This window comes from Hypanus sabinus, chromosome 8 (genome assembly GCF_030144855.1).
Source record: "Hypanus sabinus isolate sHypSab1 chromosome 8, sHypSab1.hap1, whole genome shotgun sequence".
Lineage (NCBI taxonomy): Eukaryota > Metazoa > Chordata > Chondrichthyes > Myliobatiformes > Dasyatidae > Hypanus > Hypanus sabinus.
The window spans coordinates 53,785,748-53,804,225 of record NC_082713.1 but is presented as its reverse complement, the minus strand read 5'-3'; the positions used below and the strand labels follow the sequence as shown (position 1 = coordinate 53,804,225).

At 43.1% G+C, this 18,478-nt stretch overlaps 1 protein-coding gene across 11 annotated transcripts in view; it reads left to right on the top strand.

Moving 5' to 3' along the window:
- Positions 1–18,478, top strand: part of LOC132398146 (Krueppel-like factor 8) — a 178,880-nt gene that overhangs the window by 28,838 nt on the left and 131,564 nt on the right. For all 11 annotated transcript variants that reach the window (XM_059977176.1, XM_059977177.1, XM_059977175.1 and 8 more), the window contains exon 2: positions 4,287–4,358. In XM_059977176.1, coding sequence (XP_059833159.1) covers positions 4,287–4,358 — 72 coding nt within the window. The remainder of the gene's footprint in view (positions 1–4,286; positions 4,359–18,478) is intronic.

Here is an 18,478-nt window from a genome sequence, read left to right as displayed (position 1 = left end):
CTCCAGTAACTTCCCTATTACTGATGTGAGACTCACTGGTCTAGTTTCCAGGATTATCCCTTATTCCTTTCTTGAAAATTGGAACAATAGCTAAGCTTGGATCTTTCCTTTAGGCTTATCCACCTTCATGCTCTTTAAGAGACCCAACACTATCTCTTCTTTTACTTCAAAATGCACCATCTTATTAATACTCTTGACACTGCTCTTCCTGTTTTCCACATTCTTCTGGGTAAATGTAAAATACTCATTAATGACCTCAGCCACATCCTTTGTATCCATGCAAATGTTCCCCATTTATCCTTGAGTAGTCCTCCCTTCTCCTTAGCTACCCCCTTGCTCCTGATAGCCCTTAAAGAAAATTAAGGTGTATATGGGAAATACCTTGGGATTCTTTAATCCTATTGCCAAGGACTTCCCATAGCTCCTCTTGGCTTTCCTAATTCCCTTCTTGACTTCTTTTCTAGCATCTTTATAATCTTCCAGGCTTTCTTTGATTATAGTTTCCTAAATTTTACATACTTCTCCTTTCTCTTGACTAAATTCACCGCCTCTCTCGACATCCAAGGTTTGCTAACCTTGGCTTACTTCTGATGTCCTGTACTCTGTGCAGTTGGTCTTTAAACACCCTCCACTTGGACACCCAAACAGAATGCTTCCTAATTAACTCTCCCTAGTACCTGTCTAATGCTCTCATAATTCGCCCTGCTTCTATCTTACATACTCCCACAAGGTCCATGCTTAGCCTTATCTATAACTAACTTAAAACTTGAGGAATTGTGGTCACTGTTGCCTAACTGCTCAGCAACTAAGGTCCCGTACAGGCCCTTTTTGGACTGACTACATATTGAGTTAAGACCTGTTGGCTACACCTAGGTCTGCCTCTCCCCCCCCCCCCCCCACCACTTGCACTAAGAAGGTCCCTGTTTATATTGGGGAAATTGAAGTTCCCCATGACAATTATTGAGTGTTTTTTTAAACACCTTTCCTTAATCTGCCTACATACCTGTTCCTCAATATCCTGGTGACTATTGGGAGGTCAGTAGTAAAATCCTATCAGAATGATTGTACCATTGCTGCTTTTGAGTTCTACCTCTGTAGATTCAGTGGTGAGCCCGCCATTACGTCCCCTCTGAGTGTATTATTGTTCCTGAATAATAGTGCAACTTATGTACACACTCTTTTAGCTTCCTGTCTATCTTTTCTAAAACGTTAAAACCCTGGGAATTCACATGTACATTAAAACGCAATGTTTGTATTAACAACCGAAGCAACCTAAGAGTGTGCTAGGGTTGTCTACGTGACACCATGCATCCCAATGCCAACTTAACATGCCCATAATGTTCAGCAGAACACCATGTACATGTGCTCGCATGCACACACCTGTCTCCGGTCACTGGCCCTGAGTCACAGGCTTTGGGCTTCTCATTCTGGACATGCTGACCCAAGGGCCTCAGCATCACGCTTGGTCTTCCGGACTCTCCAGCTTCAGTCTTCAGCGGTCGGTTTCGATCCAAGGCCTTGCCGATTGTGGGGCTTTGATTCTAGGCTTCGAACTTGAGACTCGTATGTACCTTCAACCCTGGGACTTGCTGCCCCCTTTCCTCCTGTGACAAGCAGACCTGTGGGAGCTCGCTGATTTGGTTGGGGGTGGGAGAGGTGTCATCAGACCGTTGACCTTTGTTATTGACCCTGCGTATCACTGGTCTACAAACAAGCACCTGCCAGCTTGACAATGGTCCACAGGGATCACTGGCTGTCTACCAAAGAGGCTTAAAACCTGGATTCTAGCACCTGCATTTACCGTCCCTTAAATTGAGCTCCCATCGTACCTGCCCCTTGTACCTGCCCCCGAGCTCCCCTCGTACCTGGCCCTGCCCCCCCAAGCTCCTTGTGCTGCTCCCAACACAATCCCTCTGAAACTTTTCTAAAAAAAAGTGACCTGGATCTCGATGATCTGGAGCTCCCATTGAAGCTTGGTGCAACCTTGATCAGCAGATGGGTGCAGTCTCTGCAATTGGGAAAAAGAAAATGTCCAGTTCCCCATTCTTAGTGGCCAAGATTCTATGTGGAAATTCTTCTATTTTAATATTAGCTGAGAATATCTTGATTTATTTTGTGAGTGCTTTATGCTAAGCTGAAGTACTCGAATACTGACGGTGCACGTACATGAATGTTTGTCATCTGAGAGCGGGATATTGGGTAGAGTCAAGTATAATACGGAACTGTATCCAGGACAGTCTGTGCCTCAGCGTACATTCTGCAGGAAATAACTTGGTTATTGATACCTCTGCCATAAGATGCTCGAGGAATGTGGCATTTCTGGAGTAAGGAATGTTGATGTAAATAAGGTCAGATGCTACAATCGGTATTACAAATCCATATGCATTTAGGAACCCATGACATAAGACCTCAAACCTTTTTATCTTTACAAAACAATGTGACTGACAACAAGCAGTGTTTTTATCCAATGTGTCTTTTTGTGCAACTTGATGAATTTCTTTTGAAGTGCTTGAGGTTGGGGTGAATTAATACTGTACGTTTAGCAGTCAGCTTAGAGTATTGATTCCATGGGAGTTCAAAAGTCATTCAAAATCAAGACTGTCATATGAATTGGATGGAAGCCTGCATCCTGCTGTGACATTTGATGCTGGGAACCTGACTTTGGTGAGTTCCCCTTGAAAGTCTATACTTGTGTTGCTTCTCCTTCTGGGGCCGTTAACTGAACAACTGCCAACTCAGTTCTTACTAGACTTCTGTGATTTCCTTTGCCCACCTTGCACTGGTGAAACGTTTGATGGAAAAACCTTCAGTGTACTAAGCTTGTTGGCATTGTTGAAAGTGTTACCAGATTTCCCATTTATGCATAGTTGCAGTATTTTTTTCTGGCGTACACGAACTGATTGCAAAATGTACATTTCCAAGAGCTGACTAATTTTATGGTAGTCAATGTTGGGCCTTTCCTGTAGAATCTTCGTTGTGTGCATACAAGATTAAGGCAGAAACGCATAACTTATTCCCCTTTTATGGTTAAGACTGCATGATATTAATTGTGGGCAAATTTGTGCAATATAACATTTGCTCCAATAGCTAAGTCTTTCCTTGACAAATAACTTTAGCTTCGCTTTTACTTGAATTCCTACCGAAATTTGACTCCACACAGATCAGATACCCTCCTACAGCCAGCAGAGTCTCCACCAACTGTGTTACTCAGCCACTCCTCAGCATCACAGATATTCCCCTTTCATTTTTGCTGGTCTAAACTTGTATTTAAGTTTTCCTAGTATAAAATGAAGAACCATTTGCATAAAGTACTGTTTATTTCCACAGATGACATGTCTTTGACGAGTGTTTCTAGAGCTTTCTCCCATTGTTTTTCTGTTTTCCAGATGGCACTGGCAGTTTGCTCTGCCACCAGAGCTAATTGATTTAACAGACAAGTTAAATCCTTTGCACCCAATAATTCCAAAGTGCAAGGACAGGAATTCTACCTGGTCAAATGAAACTTAGTTTTGAATGACAAAAGAATCCTACTTCGCACAACTTGTCTTTGAGAGAAGAAAGCTATCTAGAATTTCCCATGCCCTTTTTCCACTATATTAGATACTAAACCCTTTTACTGGCTATTGTAATTTAACAATTCTTATTTTGTTAACTTCAATTTACTTTTAGCTGTTCCTTTTCCTTGCTTGGAGGAAAGACTGTTGGTGAATTTTCCAATTGGAATAAAATAACTTGTAATTATGTGGCAAGTTCACATTTCTTTCACAACTTCTCAAAATACTTTGCAGCCAGTGGCTGTCCATTTCTGCGGATTATGCTCTCAAATGTTAACACCATGCTATATAGACAATCTCTTCAAATCTACTTGTAGAGTAATAAATATCAGCCAGAGGAGCATGGAAACTCTGTTCTTAGAAAATATACAGGATGTGGGCCAAATGCAGGTAATGGGATCAGATCAGGTAGGCACCTTGTTCAGCTTGGAGTATTTGAGTTGAATGGCCTGTTTGCACATTGTACTTCCATGCTATGACTCTGTGTACGATCTTTTACTCCACTGAGAGGAAACTTGGCTTTGTTTACTCTTCCATCAGGTGGAGGTCACCAGCAGTCTGGTCGCACTCACTCGGTGTTGTGATCCCTGTTTCTGATCCCTGGGGCATGATAACAGTGATGAAAAACAATACTTCAAATGAAATGAGCGAAAATTGGGAAAGGATGGGAGAAAAAGCAATAGATAATTTGAAATTGCCATTAATTTGTTATATTTTAAAATTTATTTACAGTTTTCCACAAATTCAACATCCATTCTTGAGTTGTACCGCTCACATGGAGAAAGTCTGGAGAAAAAGAGTGAGGTAACAAATCTTTTGACTAATATTGAAATAGAACTACAATTTATAAGTGGTGCATGGATATTTTTGTATTTTAATTGAACAAATGATGTTGATATAAAGGAAAAAATGGGCAAAGTTTCTACTTCTGAGTTTCTTTTTGCTGTTCCGATATCCTATTACTTTCAAACAGCACTACAGCCTTCATTTATTCTACACTTTTATTTGAGTAACAAATTCTGACAGACTTGCTGTTGTAATATCAGCTAACTTGTCTTTACTTTTAAATAGAACGATTTATTATGTTATTTGACTTCCATGCATACCATTGTCTTCATACATGTAACATTTCATTCCCGTCTTGGGTCCCACATGCATTTGCAGTTACTTCATTCTTCATTCTTATGAGCTTAGGCACCAGATGTTAATGCAGTGTGGTGAAATTTAAGCCCTAGACTTGTGTACGAAGAAAATACTTCCCAAAAGGAGTTGTTGACTTTTGTCAAAGCATTACATGCAGCTAAGTTCATTTCATGGCTTAGATTTTATTTTACATGGAAAATGGTTTGGAGTTAGAGGCATCTTTGTGGGGTTTATTTTTAAAGAATGTGTCACTATAACTCATCACTTCTGTTGAAGTGAGCATGTTTTGGATTGTTTCTGGTAAATTCAACACTTACTGCCTGCTCCTCTTTGCCTTTTGTATTTTTGTTGGGGCTTTGGAGGATAGTTACAAGTTGGCTATATTGCATTGTGTTCATATTGCCTATGGTCCAGTATTTGTGAGAATACTCATGTTAATTCTGCAGGAATTTTTACGAATTTTTATGATCTCATGGATTCAGACTCCCATTGCTAATGCCAGGCTACAGAATAATTGACTGCATGATGTGTTCAACTTCTTAGGAAGTGTTCAGACATAGCCTGTTAATTTATAGGTACCACACATAAAGAATTAACTACACCGGCTTTTCATTGGCGTTACTGTTACTAAGATCCTGCCATTGGCATCCTGAGTGAGCTTCCCATTGATCCAGGAACTGAACTGGACTAGCTGCAGAAACCTTGGGCTGCAAGAACAGATCAGAACTGATCTTGCAGTGATTGACTAGTTTTCTCATTTTCTTTCTTTTTGGCCTCAAATGGTTTTGCTGTCAGAGGAACAGTAGGCAGGAGTTAAATTCAAAGCAGTCCTCTTGTCTAGATGTGCACTCAGTGCCAAGTACCCTGCTCGATTGACACCCCAACCACCATGCTATACATTAACCCTCTTTCTGACCCTCCTGCACTGACTCCCTTTGGCTCTAGTGTGTATACTATTTGCAAAATGTTTCTCAGTCACTTGACACCACCCCTACCAACTTGCTAGATGAGAGGACTAGATGCATGGAGACACAAGTGCTTGCAATTTCCCCTCAGATTGCACATTATGTATTACTGTGTCTTCACACTGACTGGATCTAACTAATGGAAATTCTTACTGTACAGTACTATGGAGAAATTTTAAATGGACTGCATTTTTTCCAAGGGAATGATTCACAGGATAAATGTGGTGGGGTAGTAACTGCCGGCTTTTTTGTGGTGTCGCCCTTTTGGTATCTTGGTGAAATTTCCTCTCTCAATCTCTCAATCCATTACTGGTATTCATGTTGCTACCATTCTCATTATGCATTTTTTGTTAAGTTCCTTCAGTATCTCATCCATTTCTCCATCTTCTCCTGTGAACTATTAGCTGTGAATTTGTTGACCTTAATGGACAATTGAGCCCAATGTCCTCATCCTGAATCAGCATGCTCATTCTGCAATGGAAGAAGGGCCATCAGACTTCTATTTGACCCTGATACCACTCTCGCCAGGCACTGTGTGCTCAGTGAGAAGGTTGTTGCTGGCCACTTGTATTGAATTATTGATCTCGACTGGTACAGCAGGACACTTGTAAGCATGTTGCACTTTCAATCCATTTTGAAAGGAGTAATTTCTCATCTAGCAAATGTGCCAGCAAGTTCAACTATGCTGGAACCAAGATACAATGCTGACTGTGTTTTGGGTCATTTACTTAACATTGGGATGCTTACTTTTGTAAATATGCCTCGAGACCCCCACATGTTTCCTGCAGCAAGGACGCATGAGGTGATGCCATTCTTACACAAAGATAGGAACTTGAACTTGTTTTCTTTATCATCCCTAAATTACAGTGTGACACCCAATTTTGATGTGGCACAGAGCCAAAGTGGTCATGTTCTGCCAACTCTATGCTATTTTAGTTTGATCTTTCAAGAGCTCTAGAACTTAATGGCTATTCATTTCTTGCCAAATTCCCCTAGGCTTCTGATTGCCATGAAATCACAAGTATTGCAATTTAAGTACTTGAAGGATTTTAGAAATTGAATGCAGCAACAATGTGGTTAGTTACCAGGCGATCGGCACTGAGATATTTTCCACTGGTAGCCCATGGGCCAGATCTGCTCAGGTTGCTAATTTTGATCTGTTCTTGAAAATGCAAGTGTTTGAATGAGTCCATGAGCTCTGTTGCTCTGATCTATTGAGATTCTGGGAAAAAAAAATAACCAGAAAGAAGTAAAAGCAGATTAGTAGAACTTAAAGGTGTCCAAGAGACATGACAGAGCCGGCTTGGGACTAGGTCAGAAGCATTGTTTAGCATAATAGATTTTGGGCTATTTAAAATAATATCCTTATTTTTATTGTGAGTTCATGTATATTCATCCCTTTTATAATTTGGATGGTTTTGAGGATTTTTGTTTACCTTTCTTCTGTATCTGTAAGTTGGGAGTAATGAGCTTATCTTAAAGGAAAAACTCAAATGACAAATACTTGCAGTGAAACATTGAGGGAGCATTGACAAGCAGTTATTTAGCAAGACACTGCAATCCAGTCTGATAATGGCCCTTCGCTGATGGACAACATCATTTTCATTTCTGCATCGAAATTGAGTGGCAGCCGTTTTGTGTTAACTTTATTTCTTCCTTAATCCAGTAAAAGGCTGCTTTCAATAGAATGTCCTTCTTTCTCACATCCATTAAATATTATTTGGTATTCTTTCAAGATGCATTTTATGACTTAAGGTTTTTCAGTACCTAGGAATAACATGTTGATCTGTTTCCTTTTATAATCATTGAATATTTTGAGGATTGTCTTTATTCTTTTGTTTCCTGTGGATGCATTCAGTCTTTCCTGAGCTTCACAGCCCTTGCCTTCCACACAAAGGTAATTACAGATTCTGAGTGATTTTAAAAAAAAATCTTTAAAAAAAATATTTAATTCTGTAGAAAGGTTTTCTAAATTTATTGGAATTTTTATGCATTTCAGTTGCTTGGTTGCTAAAAGCCTTTTAGCATGGTCAAAAATGGTGGCAGTTATGTTTTAGCCAAAAACTAAGTCTCAAATCTTTATGTAATTTGGAATAATTGTGACAATCATATCAATAATCTATTGCTACCTTGTAATGTAGACAATACTGAAGGCAAGAACTTCCTCTGTGGTACATGGCTTTCACTAAAGCTTCAAGCATGCCAATGGGCCTGCCACATGAGGTCCTGTTTTCTCTGTCCATCAAGTTTCAGCCCCTCTGACTAGAACCCCATGGTGAATATTTCTTGCCTAGAGTTGCAACTGCAATCTGATAATTCTACAGAAGTATTATAGCTTCATTGTGCAGAATTGCTGCAATTGTGGAGACTTGCAGTAAAACAAATAGAACTTGTTCTACATGTACTGAATGGGTGCATTGGTACTGAATTGGGAATTGGTACTGCAGTTATTCAGCATTGTTAAAGAGCAGTGTTTGTCTGTACAAGTCACTCGTATAGTTGATCTCAAATGTTAGCTCAGGTGTGCATTCTTTTACATGTTGCACTTATAGTATGATTATTTTTCTTATCGATAAACAGCAACCCACATTTTAATCTTGGCACTTTTAAAAACCTCTGAACCTGCCATTTCCAGCATTGTGCAAAACCTATATATGATACCATTTCAGAAATTGGTAACGGGCCTGGAGATTTTGGTGCTAAGGGGGTGGGGTGGTGTAAGGCATGTGGAGAACCATACCAATTGTTCCGATGTTTAAGTACCCAAGTTATTGTGTACATTATATTAGCCTTCACATAAGCAAATTTGCATAAATGATCTTCCCTCTATAAGCTGTTGTCATTGTGGAGGGTGATGCTTATGAAAAAAGTGAGTTCAATATTTGACTTCAAAAAGCAAGGAGAAGATCAGAATAGGACTGGGATTGACCAATGACTTGGAGGCAAAAAATTGCAGGTGATGCAACTGTGAAATAAAATCACAAAGCCAAACACTTGTAAAGAGGGAAATAGTCAATGTTTTGTGCTAGGAAGATCAGAGCCAATCAATCAAATTACACCAACAGTTGTATACATTTGAGGATACTCAGTGGAGGAATTTTGCTGCTATATTGCACTGGACTTGTATGGGCTCCATCGGAAACTCACGGACATGAAGAGATTTTAGTTTCTTTTTCATTTCTGAAGATTCGGGGACATTGATTCATTGCATCATCTTGGAAAAGAAATGTTTTGCATTGATCAACTACTCATCCATTAACAACCAATAAAGTGATTATTAAATTGAACCATTATTGTAATGTAGGAAACAAGAGAGACCCATGTGCTAACCAGTAACTAAACATGAGTAAGATGATGACCAGAAACCTTTGTTAGTGGGTGTGTGGTGTGTTCCTCTGCTGTTCTTTGGATTGGATTGTAGAACCTCAGAGGATACATGGATTTGTTACTTAATGTCTTATCTGAAAGATAATGCCTCTTATTGTGTAGTACCAGAAAGATGCTAGCCTTGATTCTTTTGAGTGGCATATTAGTGAATAATGTTTTGCCTTAAAGCAACGTGTAAGCCAAAAGTTGACTTCAAAGTATCAACAAAGGTGAGTACTGAGAGATGATTCAATCATGGGATGATAGAGGAGCAAAAACAAAGATGTTTGCTAGAATTCCCATAGTTTCTAATGGGCATCGTCGGAAAGCAGACAGACCTGAAAGTCCATTCCCTACAAAATCCTTGCTGTTCTGCCCAAAAGGCCTCAATGTTCTGGTGGATCCACAACCAGAGAAGAAATCTTGAGATGTGCCTCATGGCAATAACTGTGCAATGTAAAATGCTGGAGCATTAGTGAACTTTATCTTCATTTCTAAAATCTGTTTTATGATTATTATTAATACCTTGCATAGTTTTAGCCTCTGATGGATTGCATAGTTTCTTCCTATCTCAGCAAACATGGGAAATTAAGTTTTTTAATTAAAATTACATTCTTGGCAGCCAGTATTGCTAGAGCCAATACATTACAACCACTTCAAGTGCCTTTGAAAGGGTGTTTTCAAAATTTTGCATGGTGTTCCTAAGTAATCTGACTAAGGTATTGCAAAATCTTATTCATAATCTGTGCATCCTTTCAGACTTATACACCATTGTTTTTCTTTGCATTTAGGGAATATATCTCGTGAGAAAGCATTGTACCTTTCCAATAGTCTCAAGATCTCTGCTTGCACTTTTCTGTCAATTTCGTTACTTCCATTAGTAGCTACAGTATTCATATTCAGTTTAATTTACCAGGTTGCATGACCTAAGATCACAAGTTATAAGCCCCTATTGAGTCTGCTCCACCATTCTATCTTAGCTGATTTATCCCTCTTGACCCCATTCTCCTGTCTTCTCCCTGTGACATCCATGCAAATCAAGAGCATGTCAATCTCTGCTTTAAGTATTCCCGATAACATGGCTTCCACAGATTCACCATCCTCTAGCCAAAAAATTCCCCCCTGTGTTCTAAAGGACATCCTTCTATTCTGAAGCTGTGCCATCTGGTCCTTGACTCTCCTACTTTCTCAAGCATCCACTCTGTCTAGGCCTTTCAATATTGGACAGAATTCAATAAGATTCCCCGCTCCCCCCCATTCTTCTGAACGCTAATGATAGAGGGCCAAAGTCATCAGATGCTCCTTGTATGCTATCCTTTCAATCCTGGACTCATTCTTGGGAACCTTCTCTGGCCCACTCTAATGCCAGCACATCCTTTGTTTGATAAAAGGCCTAACATTGCTCACAATACTTGAGTGTGGTCTGACCAGTGCCTCATAAAGCCTCAGTATTACTTGCTTTTATACTTCAGTCCTCTTAAAATGAATGCTAAAATTGTATTCACCTTCCTTACCACTGACTCAAACTGCAAGTTAACCTTTATGGAATCCTGCATGAGGACTCCCTTTGCACTTCCAATTTTTGAATTTGCTCCCCATTTAGAAAATAGTTGACACCTTTATTCCTTCTACAAATGTGTGTGACCATACACTTCCCTACACTGTATTCCATCATCCAGTTCATTTCCTATTGTCCTATCTGTCCAAGTCCTTCTGTAGACTGCCTGCTTCCTCAACCCTGTCTGCCCCTCTTCCTATCTTTGTATCATTTGCAAACTTGGCCAAAAAGCCGTTAATTCCATCATCCAAACCATTGATGTAAAATGTGAAAAGAAGCAGTCCCAATCCTGACCAGTGTGGGATACCGTTTGTTACTCTGGCAGCCAACCAGAAAAGGCCCCCTGTATTCCGACTCTTTGCCTCCTGCCAGTCAGCAGCTTTCTATCATTGCGAGTATTTTCCCTAACAATTTGCATTAAATTTTGTTAACGGCCTCCTATTCCTAATACTCACCTAAATTTAGTGCAAGTTGGAATTGTAAAAACTCATTTCATGTGGGGTTTCTTTATATGCTTTCAGTTTATCTGGATTCTTATCCAGCCCCAAGTTCTATTACTAGCTTTCCATAATTTTAAATTTTATTACAAGTCTTTCATGTGGTTCCAAATCAAAGACCCTGGGAAAGTTCTGATAATTTATGTAGGGAGTGACTGGAGTCTGCAGTTTCATAATTAAGTAAAACTTTACTCAATTCACATTGACTGTTTTTTATTAGAGATGTATGAAGATTACTCCACCCTGCATTTCAATTGGCTTGACTTTACATCTCATAGTTAATTAGTTCAGATTGTGCCCCAGTTTAGTTATGGCATGCCATTGGCTTGATTTTAGTAGTGTGGATCATTTCCAGGACCCAATAACACTGACATCTAGTTCCCCATATCTGCCTTCCAGTTCCCTAATAATGACTTGCTGCCCAAAGGATTTGTTACTCCGCAAAAAAAAAACTGACTTTTCTCATCATGATTTCTTGATTATTAGTTATTAACATAAAATTTGTTAAGGAGAACTGGCAGTGTATAATATTTTTCCCTATCTTCAGATTTTGTCTTCACCACATAGCCGGCTGAGAGCTGTGGCTGAATCTAGCATGGCAACAGCATATTTACAATCCCAGAATGATGTTTTCTAGGGATTCTTGCATGATATTATGCAGAGCTGGAGTTTGGCAACGTTCCAGTATTTGGTGTGGATGATATCCCATAGATGATGTCACTCTGGAAACAGATGAGTTTGTATGGATTGCAGGTCCTTTTTGTTTTTCTGCATCTCTCTCCACCCTTCCAATCCCAGCCAAGTCTCCTTACACATCCCTAACCCAATGACATGACCTGCCCTTTGGAAACATTGTCCGTATTCCGGTTAAAATGGGATGACCTCATTGTTACTGTTTACTACCACAGTGCCTCAGCTGAGCATTCAAGCCAGCATTTGGTTCTGACCCTACAGCTTCCTTTGCTTTCCAAAGCTACTTGATATAAGGCAGTTATAGGGTGTACTTTTGGCTTGTCACATACTTCATTAGCGAGTATTTAAAATAAAATATACAGAAAGAGAGAACCATATTCCCAGTATTTTCATTCTCCTTTTCCCTCTCCCCTCCTTTCTCTGACTGCTTAACCAATTAAGTAAATTTAAAATAGTCTCTCTTAGCTACCTGTACCTTGCCCAAGTACCCATGTGAGCCAAGGTATTGAACTCGCTGTCTGGTCTGTCACAAGAGGGGAAGATCGCTATGTCGAGAATAACCTCGCTGTTACCTTCATTGCACAGCAATAGATTCTTTGGATATCGATTTTTATTCTAATTTATTTGGTAATATTGAGCTCAGATGTGTTGTTTCACTCATGCTATGATTAAGATCAGTTAACCTGGCCAAGGTCCAACTGGCAATCTTTCTCTTTCCTGCTGTTTGAAATGTGTCAACTTATCAAGCTGGGCAAAGTTGGTTAAGTTTTCTCAAGTTACCTCTTTACACATATCAAAGAAAGCATGTGACTTGCATAAAATTACATTTTGTTGGAACATAAGAGGCTATCTGGCCAGTTGTGTCTCAAAGCAGTCCTCTTCCCCCCCCCCCCCCCCCCCAGTTGATGTCTTGTAACCCATTTTCTCTGTCTCATCTATTTGCGCTCTCCTGATTCTCTACTATCAACGTAACTTCCAGCAACCAGTTGATTACTATCCAGCACTTTTGGGGTATGGGAGGAAACAGGGAAACCTGGAGGAAATTCACAACAGGTGGCACCAGAAGTCATGATTGAACCCGGATGGCTAGAGATGAAGAGGCCCCATCACTATCTGCTGCTCCACTGGCTGTACATACACTGCTTGAGGGAACTTGCAGATCAAATTCTGCTAATACAGTTCTGTTCACTTTTTGATGAATCAACTTGATTTTTTAAAAAATAACTTGTGAGGTGAATTCTGCTGCAGTGTGTAACTGCAGAAACATTGAGATTGACACACATGAGGTTCAAACAGCTGTTGACAGCACAAAATGTCGTTCTGCACATTGCCAGTGTGTCCGGAACTTTCCCTGTTGTTGGGCCAGCAACTGCTGGGGCCTGCTGCTGCCTTGTCATGAATGTGCTGAAAAGTTCCTGCTACTCAGAGCTGGCTTTGGAAATGGCTGAACTGACTCTTCTGCTTTGGCTGGAACCTGCCAACCAAAAGCATCAGGCACAGTGAATGATCTCTACTCCCAGGTGTGGCCTTATTTCTTTGTTTTGCAGGATTCCTTTTTTTAAAAAGGTAGTGTAGCGATGTGCTACACACAGCGCTGAAATAACAACACGCAGTCGGTTAGTTGTTTCGAGACTAGTTTATTCAAACTTCGCGGCGCAGGCATTTTAATCCCCAGCGCCCGCTCACTCCAGGCGGAAATGACGTCAGAGGTGCATTACCAAAGTCTCCCCCCCGCGTGCTGGCTATTTGTGAGCCGGTTCGCCTGCACAGAAAGTGGGTCGCCACGTAACTGCCCCCCCCCCCCCCGAACCAGTGATACATCCCCCAATGTCCACAGTCTGGATCAGCCTCTGTTTGGGAGATCTGCCTCTGCGCCGTGGTGTCTGAACCTGGACCGGCTGCGCCAAGTCCACATGGGCTGGTTTGAGTCGGTCCACCGTGAAAATCTCCTCTCTCCCCCCACCCCCCCATGTCCAGAACGCACGTGGACCTGTTGTTGTTGATCACCTTGAATGGCCTCTTGTACAGCCACTGTAGCAGTGCCTGGTGTTTGCCCCTTCGTACAAACACAAACTTACAGTTCTGCAGGTCTTTAAGTACGTGGGTCGGGATCCATCCGTGCTGTGAAGTTGGTACGGGGGCCAGGTTGCCGAGCCTTTCATGTAGCCTGTCCAGAACTGCTGCGGGATCTTCCTCTTGCCCCCTTGGGGCTGGTATGAACTCTCCCAGGACAGCCAGGGACACACTGTACACCAACTCGGCCGACGAGGTGTACAGATCCTCTTTGGGCGCTGTGCGAATTCCAAGCAGGACCCAGGGAAGCTCGTCCACCCAGTTAGGTCCTCTCAGGTGGGCCATGAGAGCCGACTTCAAGTGACAGTGGAAGCGTTCCACCAGTCCGTCTGACTGTGGGTGGTAGACAGTTGTGTGGTGCAGCTGCATTCCCAACAGGCTGGAGTTGAACTGGGCGCCTCTGTCGGAGGTAATGTGGGCCGGTACCCCGAAGCATGCTACCCAGGTTGCAATCAGTGCTCGGGCGTAGGAATCGGCAGATGTGTCGGTGAGCAGGACTGCCTCTGGCTACCTCGTGAACTGGTCTACCATAGTTAGGAGGTACCGCGCTCCTCGAGACACTGGTAGGGGGCCCACGATATCCACATGAATGTGGTCGAACCTTCGATGGGTGGGTTCGAACTGCTGCGGCGGGGCTTTGGTGTGCCGCTGCACCTTGGCTGTTTGGCACTGCGCGCACGTTCTGGCCCATTCACTGACCTGCTTATGAAGTCCATGCCACGAGAACTTGCTGGAGACCAGCCGGACGGTTGTCCTGATAGATGGGTGCACCAAACCGTGTATGCAGTTGAAAACTCGCCGCCTTCAGGCTGCGGGGACGATGGGGCGAGGTTGGCTGGTAGCCACGTCGCACAGGAGGGTTCTATCACCTGGGCCTACGAGAAAGTCCTGCAGCTGCAAACCTGAGACTGCGGTCCTGTAGCTGGGCATCTCATCATCTGCCTGCTGTACCTCCGCCAGTGCTGCATAGTCCACCCCCTGGGACAGGGCCTGGACAGCTGGTCTGGAGAGTGTGTCTGCCACGATGTTGTCCTTTCCTGAGACATGCTGGATGTCTGTCGTGTACTCGGAGATGTAGGACAGATGTCGCTGCTGGTCTCCAACTCCCGGCTGCTTTGGGCACCATGTGCAGGGGGGAGGCCCATGGGCTGTCGGACCGCCGTACGATCCCCAATTCCTCCATCCTCTTGAACTCTTCCTTCGCCAGGTGGAGCTTTTTTGGGGGGAGCCTTCGTGCGCGGGCGTGGAGGAGTGGTCCCTGGATCGGAATGTGGTGCTGTACCTCGTGTCTGGGCATGGCTGCCGTGATCTGTGGTGCCAGAATCGATGGAAAGTCCGCCAGGATTCTGGTTAATTTGTTGTCCAACAGCGTGATGGAGTCCAGGTGTGGGGCCGGCAACTTGGCTTCACCCAGGGAGAACAGGGAGTCTTTTCCCTTGCAAGTCGACCAGCAGGCTGTGAGCTCACAGGAAGTCTGCCCCCAGGAGTGACTGGGCCACGGCAGCCAGTGTGAAGTCCCACGTGAACCGGCTGGCGCCGATCTGCAGCTGCACTGTGCGGGTGCCGTAGGTCCGTATCGTGCTGCCGTTTGCTGCCCTCAGGGTGGGTCCTGGCTTCCTGTTGCGGGTGTCGTACCCTGTCGGGGGCAAGAGGCTGATCTCTGCTCCGGTGTCGACCAAGAAGTGGCGTCCCGACTGTTCGTCCCAGACGTATAAGAGGCTGTCCTGGTGGCCAGCTGCCATAGTCATTAGCGGCAGCTGGCCCTGGCCCTTGCAGGGCGGGCGACAACGGCGGGCTTTTCTTCCCCATCGCTGGTGGTAGAAACACCACTGTTCACTGGCCTCCTCTCTCCTGCTTCTGTGTTGTGTGCGCCCCCCGCCCCCCCCAGGCCTGGTCTGGTCTGGTCTGCTGTTGGGCGCGTGGCCTGGTAATCTGACAACGGATACCATGCTCTCCCTCTTGGCTTTCCACAGCATGTCTGCCCGGACTGCCACCTTCCAGGGGTCGCTGAAATCTGCGTCGGCCAGCAGCAGATGTATGTCCTCGGGCAGTTGCTCTAGGAGCGCTTGCTCGAACATAAGGAAGGGCTTGTGTCCGTCAGCCAGGGCCAGCATCTCGTTCATCAATGCTGACGGCAGTCTGTCTCCCAAACTGTCCAGGTGAAGCAGGCAGCCACCTCACTCACGCCGTGAGAGGCCAAAGGTCCCAATGAGCAGCGCTTTGAATGCTTCGTATTTGCCTTCTTCCGGGGGCGACTGTATGAAATCCGCAACCTGGGCGGCCGTCTCCTGGTCAAGGGCACTCACCACGTGGTAGTATCGTGTGGAATCAGGATATTTGCCGAATCTGGAACTGGGCTTCTGCTTGGCTAAACCACACGCGTGGTCGCAACGTCCAGAAAGTCGGCAATTTTAGCGAAACTGCGTGAACAGATGAAGAGTTGGTCATCTTTGGTCCAAATACCGTTTGGACCGTTGGGGTCACCAATGTAGCGATGTGCTACACACAGCGCTGAAATAACGACACGCAGTCGGTAAGTCGTTTCAAGACTAGTTTATTCAAACTTCGCGGTGCTGGCATTTAAATCCCTAGCGCCCGCCCTCTCCAGGCGGAAATGACGTCAGAAGTGCATACCAAAGTCTTGCGCTGGCTATTTGTGAGCTGGTTCGCCTGCGCAGAAAGTGGGTCACCACAGTAGCATTGAACTCCATCTCCTATTTTTATTTTACAAAGTAGTCATAGACATAGAAGCATCTCATTTGCCCTCACACACTCAAAACAAAGTGTTCACAAAAACTAAATGACACTTATCTAACTGGACTTTTCACCTTCCCTGCTCTAATCTAGTCATCTATCCTCTGCCTAAATGGCAGTTAGATTTCTTGTACTTGCTAGTCTGCCTGACCGAACTTTACTGTGGTATGGGTTGGGCAGACAAAATACATTTCCCACATCAGGAAACAGTTTATTGTGAAACAGTGAAAGATGCAAGATCTTTTGAAAGATTGTAACCTTTTTTTTGGCCCCTTGAGTTGTGGTGGAAAAGCTGGGAACTACATTTGCTTAATTGGGCCACATTGGGTCCAGTATATTTTGGCCCAATTAAGCAGCTGCCCCAATTAGCCGATGTTTCATGGAAATAGTTTAAAAAATATATACATAAAGACATACTACGGTTTAACTCAGTAACAACTTATGTATTTAAATAAAATACAGAACAAATTAGAACACTACACATAGTACAGGTAGTTGTCTGTCATATCCAACGATGACCCGGAAACCAGTGTGGGAGAGTTTTTAAAGTGGGAAAGCCCTTGCACTGGGACAGATCCACTCTCTCAATCTCAACTTTGGATCCACTGGTATGAGTAGACATCACAACTGGGGTGTTTCCTGGTTGCAATGGATGACCACAATGACTTCTGTGCCTAGTCATGCCCTTTGTTCTCCATGTAGCATTGTAGAAACTTCTTCCTAGCTGCTGGATCTGACCATGGATCTCATCCGCCCAGTCTGTCAGAGCTGACTTTGAATGCTAGAACAGGCATGTCCCTAGCTTGCCTGGTTTTGCCCACTTGTCATTGTGACCGTTGTCACATGCAAGCAGCTTCTTAAAGCCACAGGTGAGAGCTGAGTGTCCGATTTGGGGCGGGGGGGGGGGGTGCGGCAAGGGTAACATTCAAGATGATTTCCTTTACCTTTAAACATGAGATGAAAGAAACTGCTGAGTTTGGAAATGTGAAATGATAATGGAATGCTGGAAATTCTTAGCAGGTTGGGCAGTATCTGTAAAGAGGGAAGAAGGGTTAACCTTTTGGCTTGATGACCTTTCATCTGACCATTATCTTTTGTAATGTGTTGTTTCAGAATTTGGCCAGCAGTTTATTTAGATTTTATAGGCAAGAAATTCTAGTGCAGCACGGTGTTTCTATACACAACACAAGGTAATTTTTACGAAGTCCTTGTTGTGTTTAACAATCATTTACTTTTCTACCAGTTTTCAAATTTCAAATTTCTGTAGTCGGATGTGGCTCTTCTGTGGGTATGCTATGCATATAGACTACTGATCATATAATACTGTTAGCCAATGTGTGGCACAAACTTTGTCATTTGCATGAAATCCTATTGTACCTTTTGAAACTTTTAAACTAGCATAGGATTTGAACACGAAAGATCTTAACCACAGATCTGGAGCCTTCTCTGGTGTTATTTATCTTGGGTAGTGCATCTTGGGTAGTTTTTTTTCCCCACCCTAGTCTTTGACTGCAAAGCAAATAGAAGCACTTTCTCTTATACCCAGGTCAACTTGAATGATCTCTCCTGATTGTCTTTCTGGCATACCATCCCCCATGTTCTTTTCTCTATTAAAAAGATCCTCCTACCTTCTGTCCCTTCCTCGTCACCTTTCATAACAATAGGTTATCAAACAGTGAGGCGTTTGTGCAAGTTACTTCATGTATATTCTACATTGTGTTTTAGGCGCTGTAGACAACAGAGTACCCAGACTTGGTGTTGAAGCAGAACTAGTGTGGAACATTGCCTGTTTTTAGTACATGACAATTTCCATACTGCTTTTGTTGAAATAAACTTTTGTACGGGACTTTTGATCTGTTCTTAAAAATAATTTGG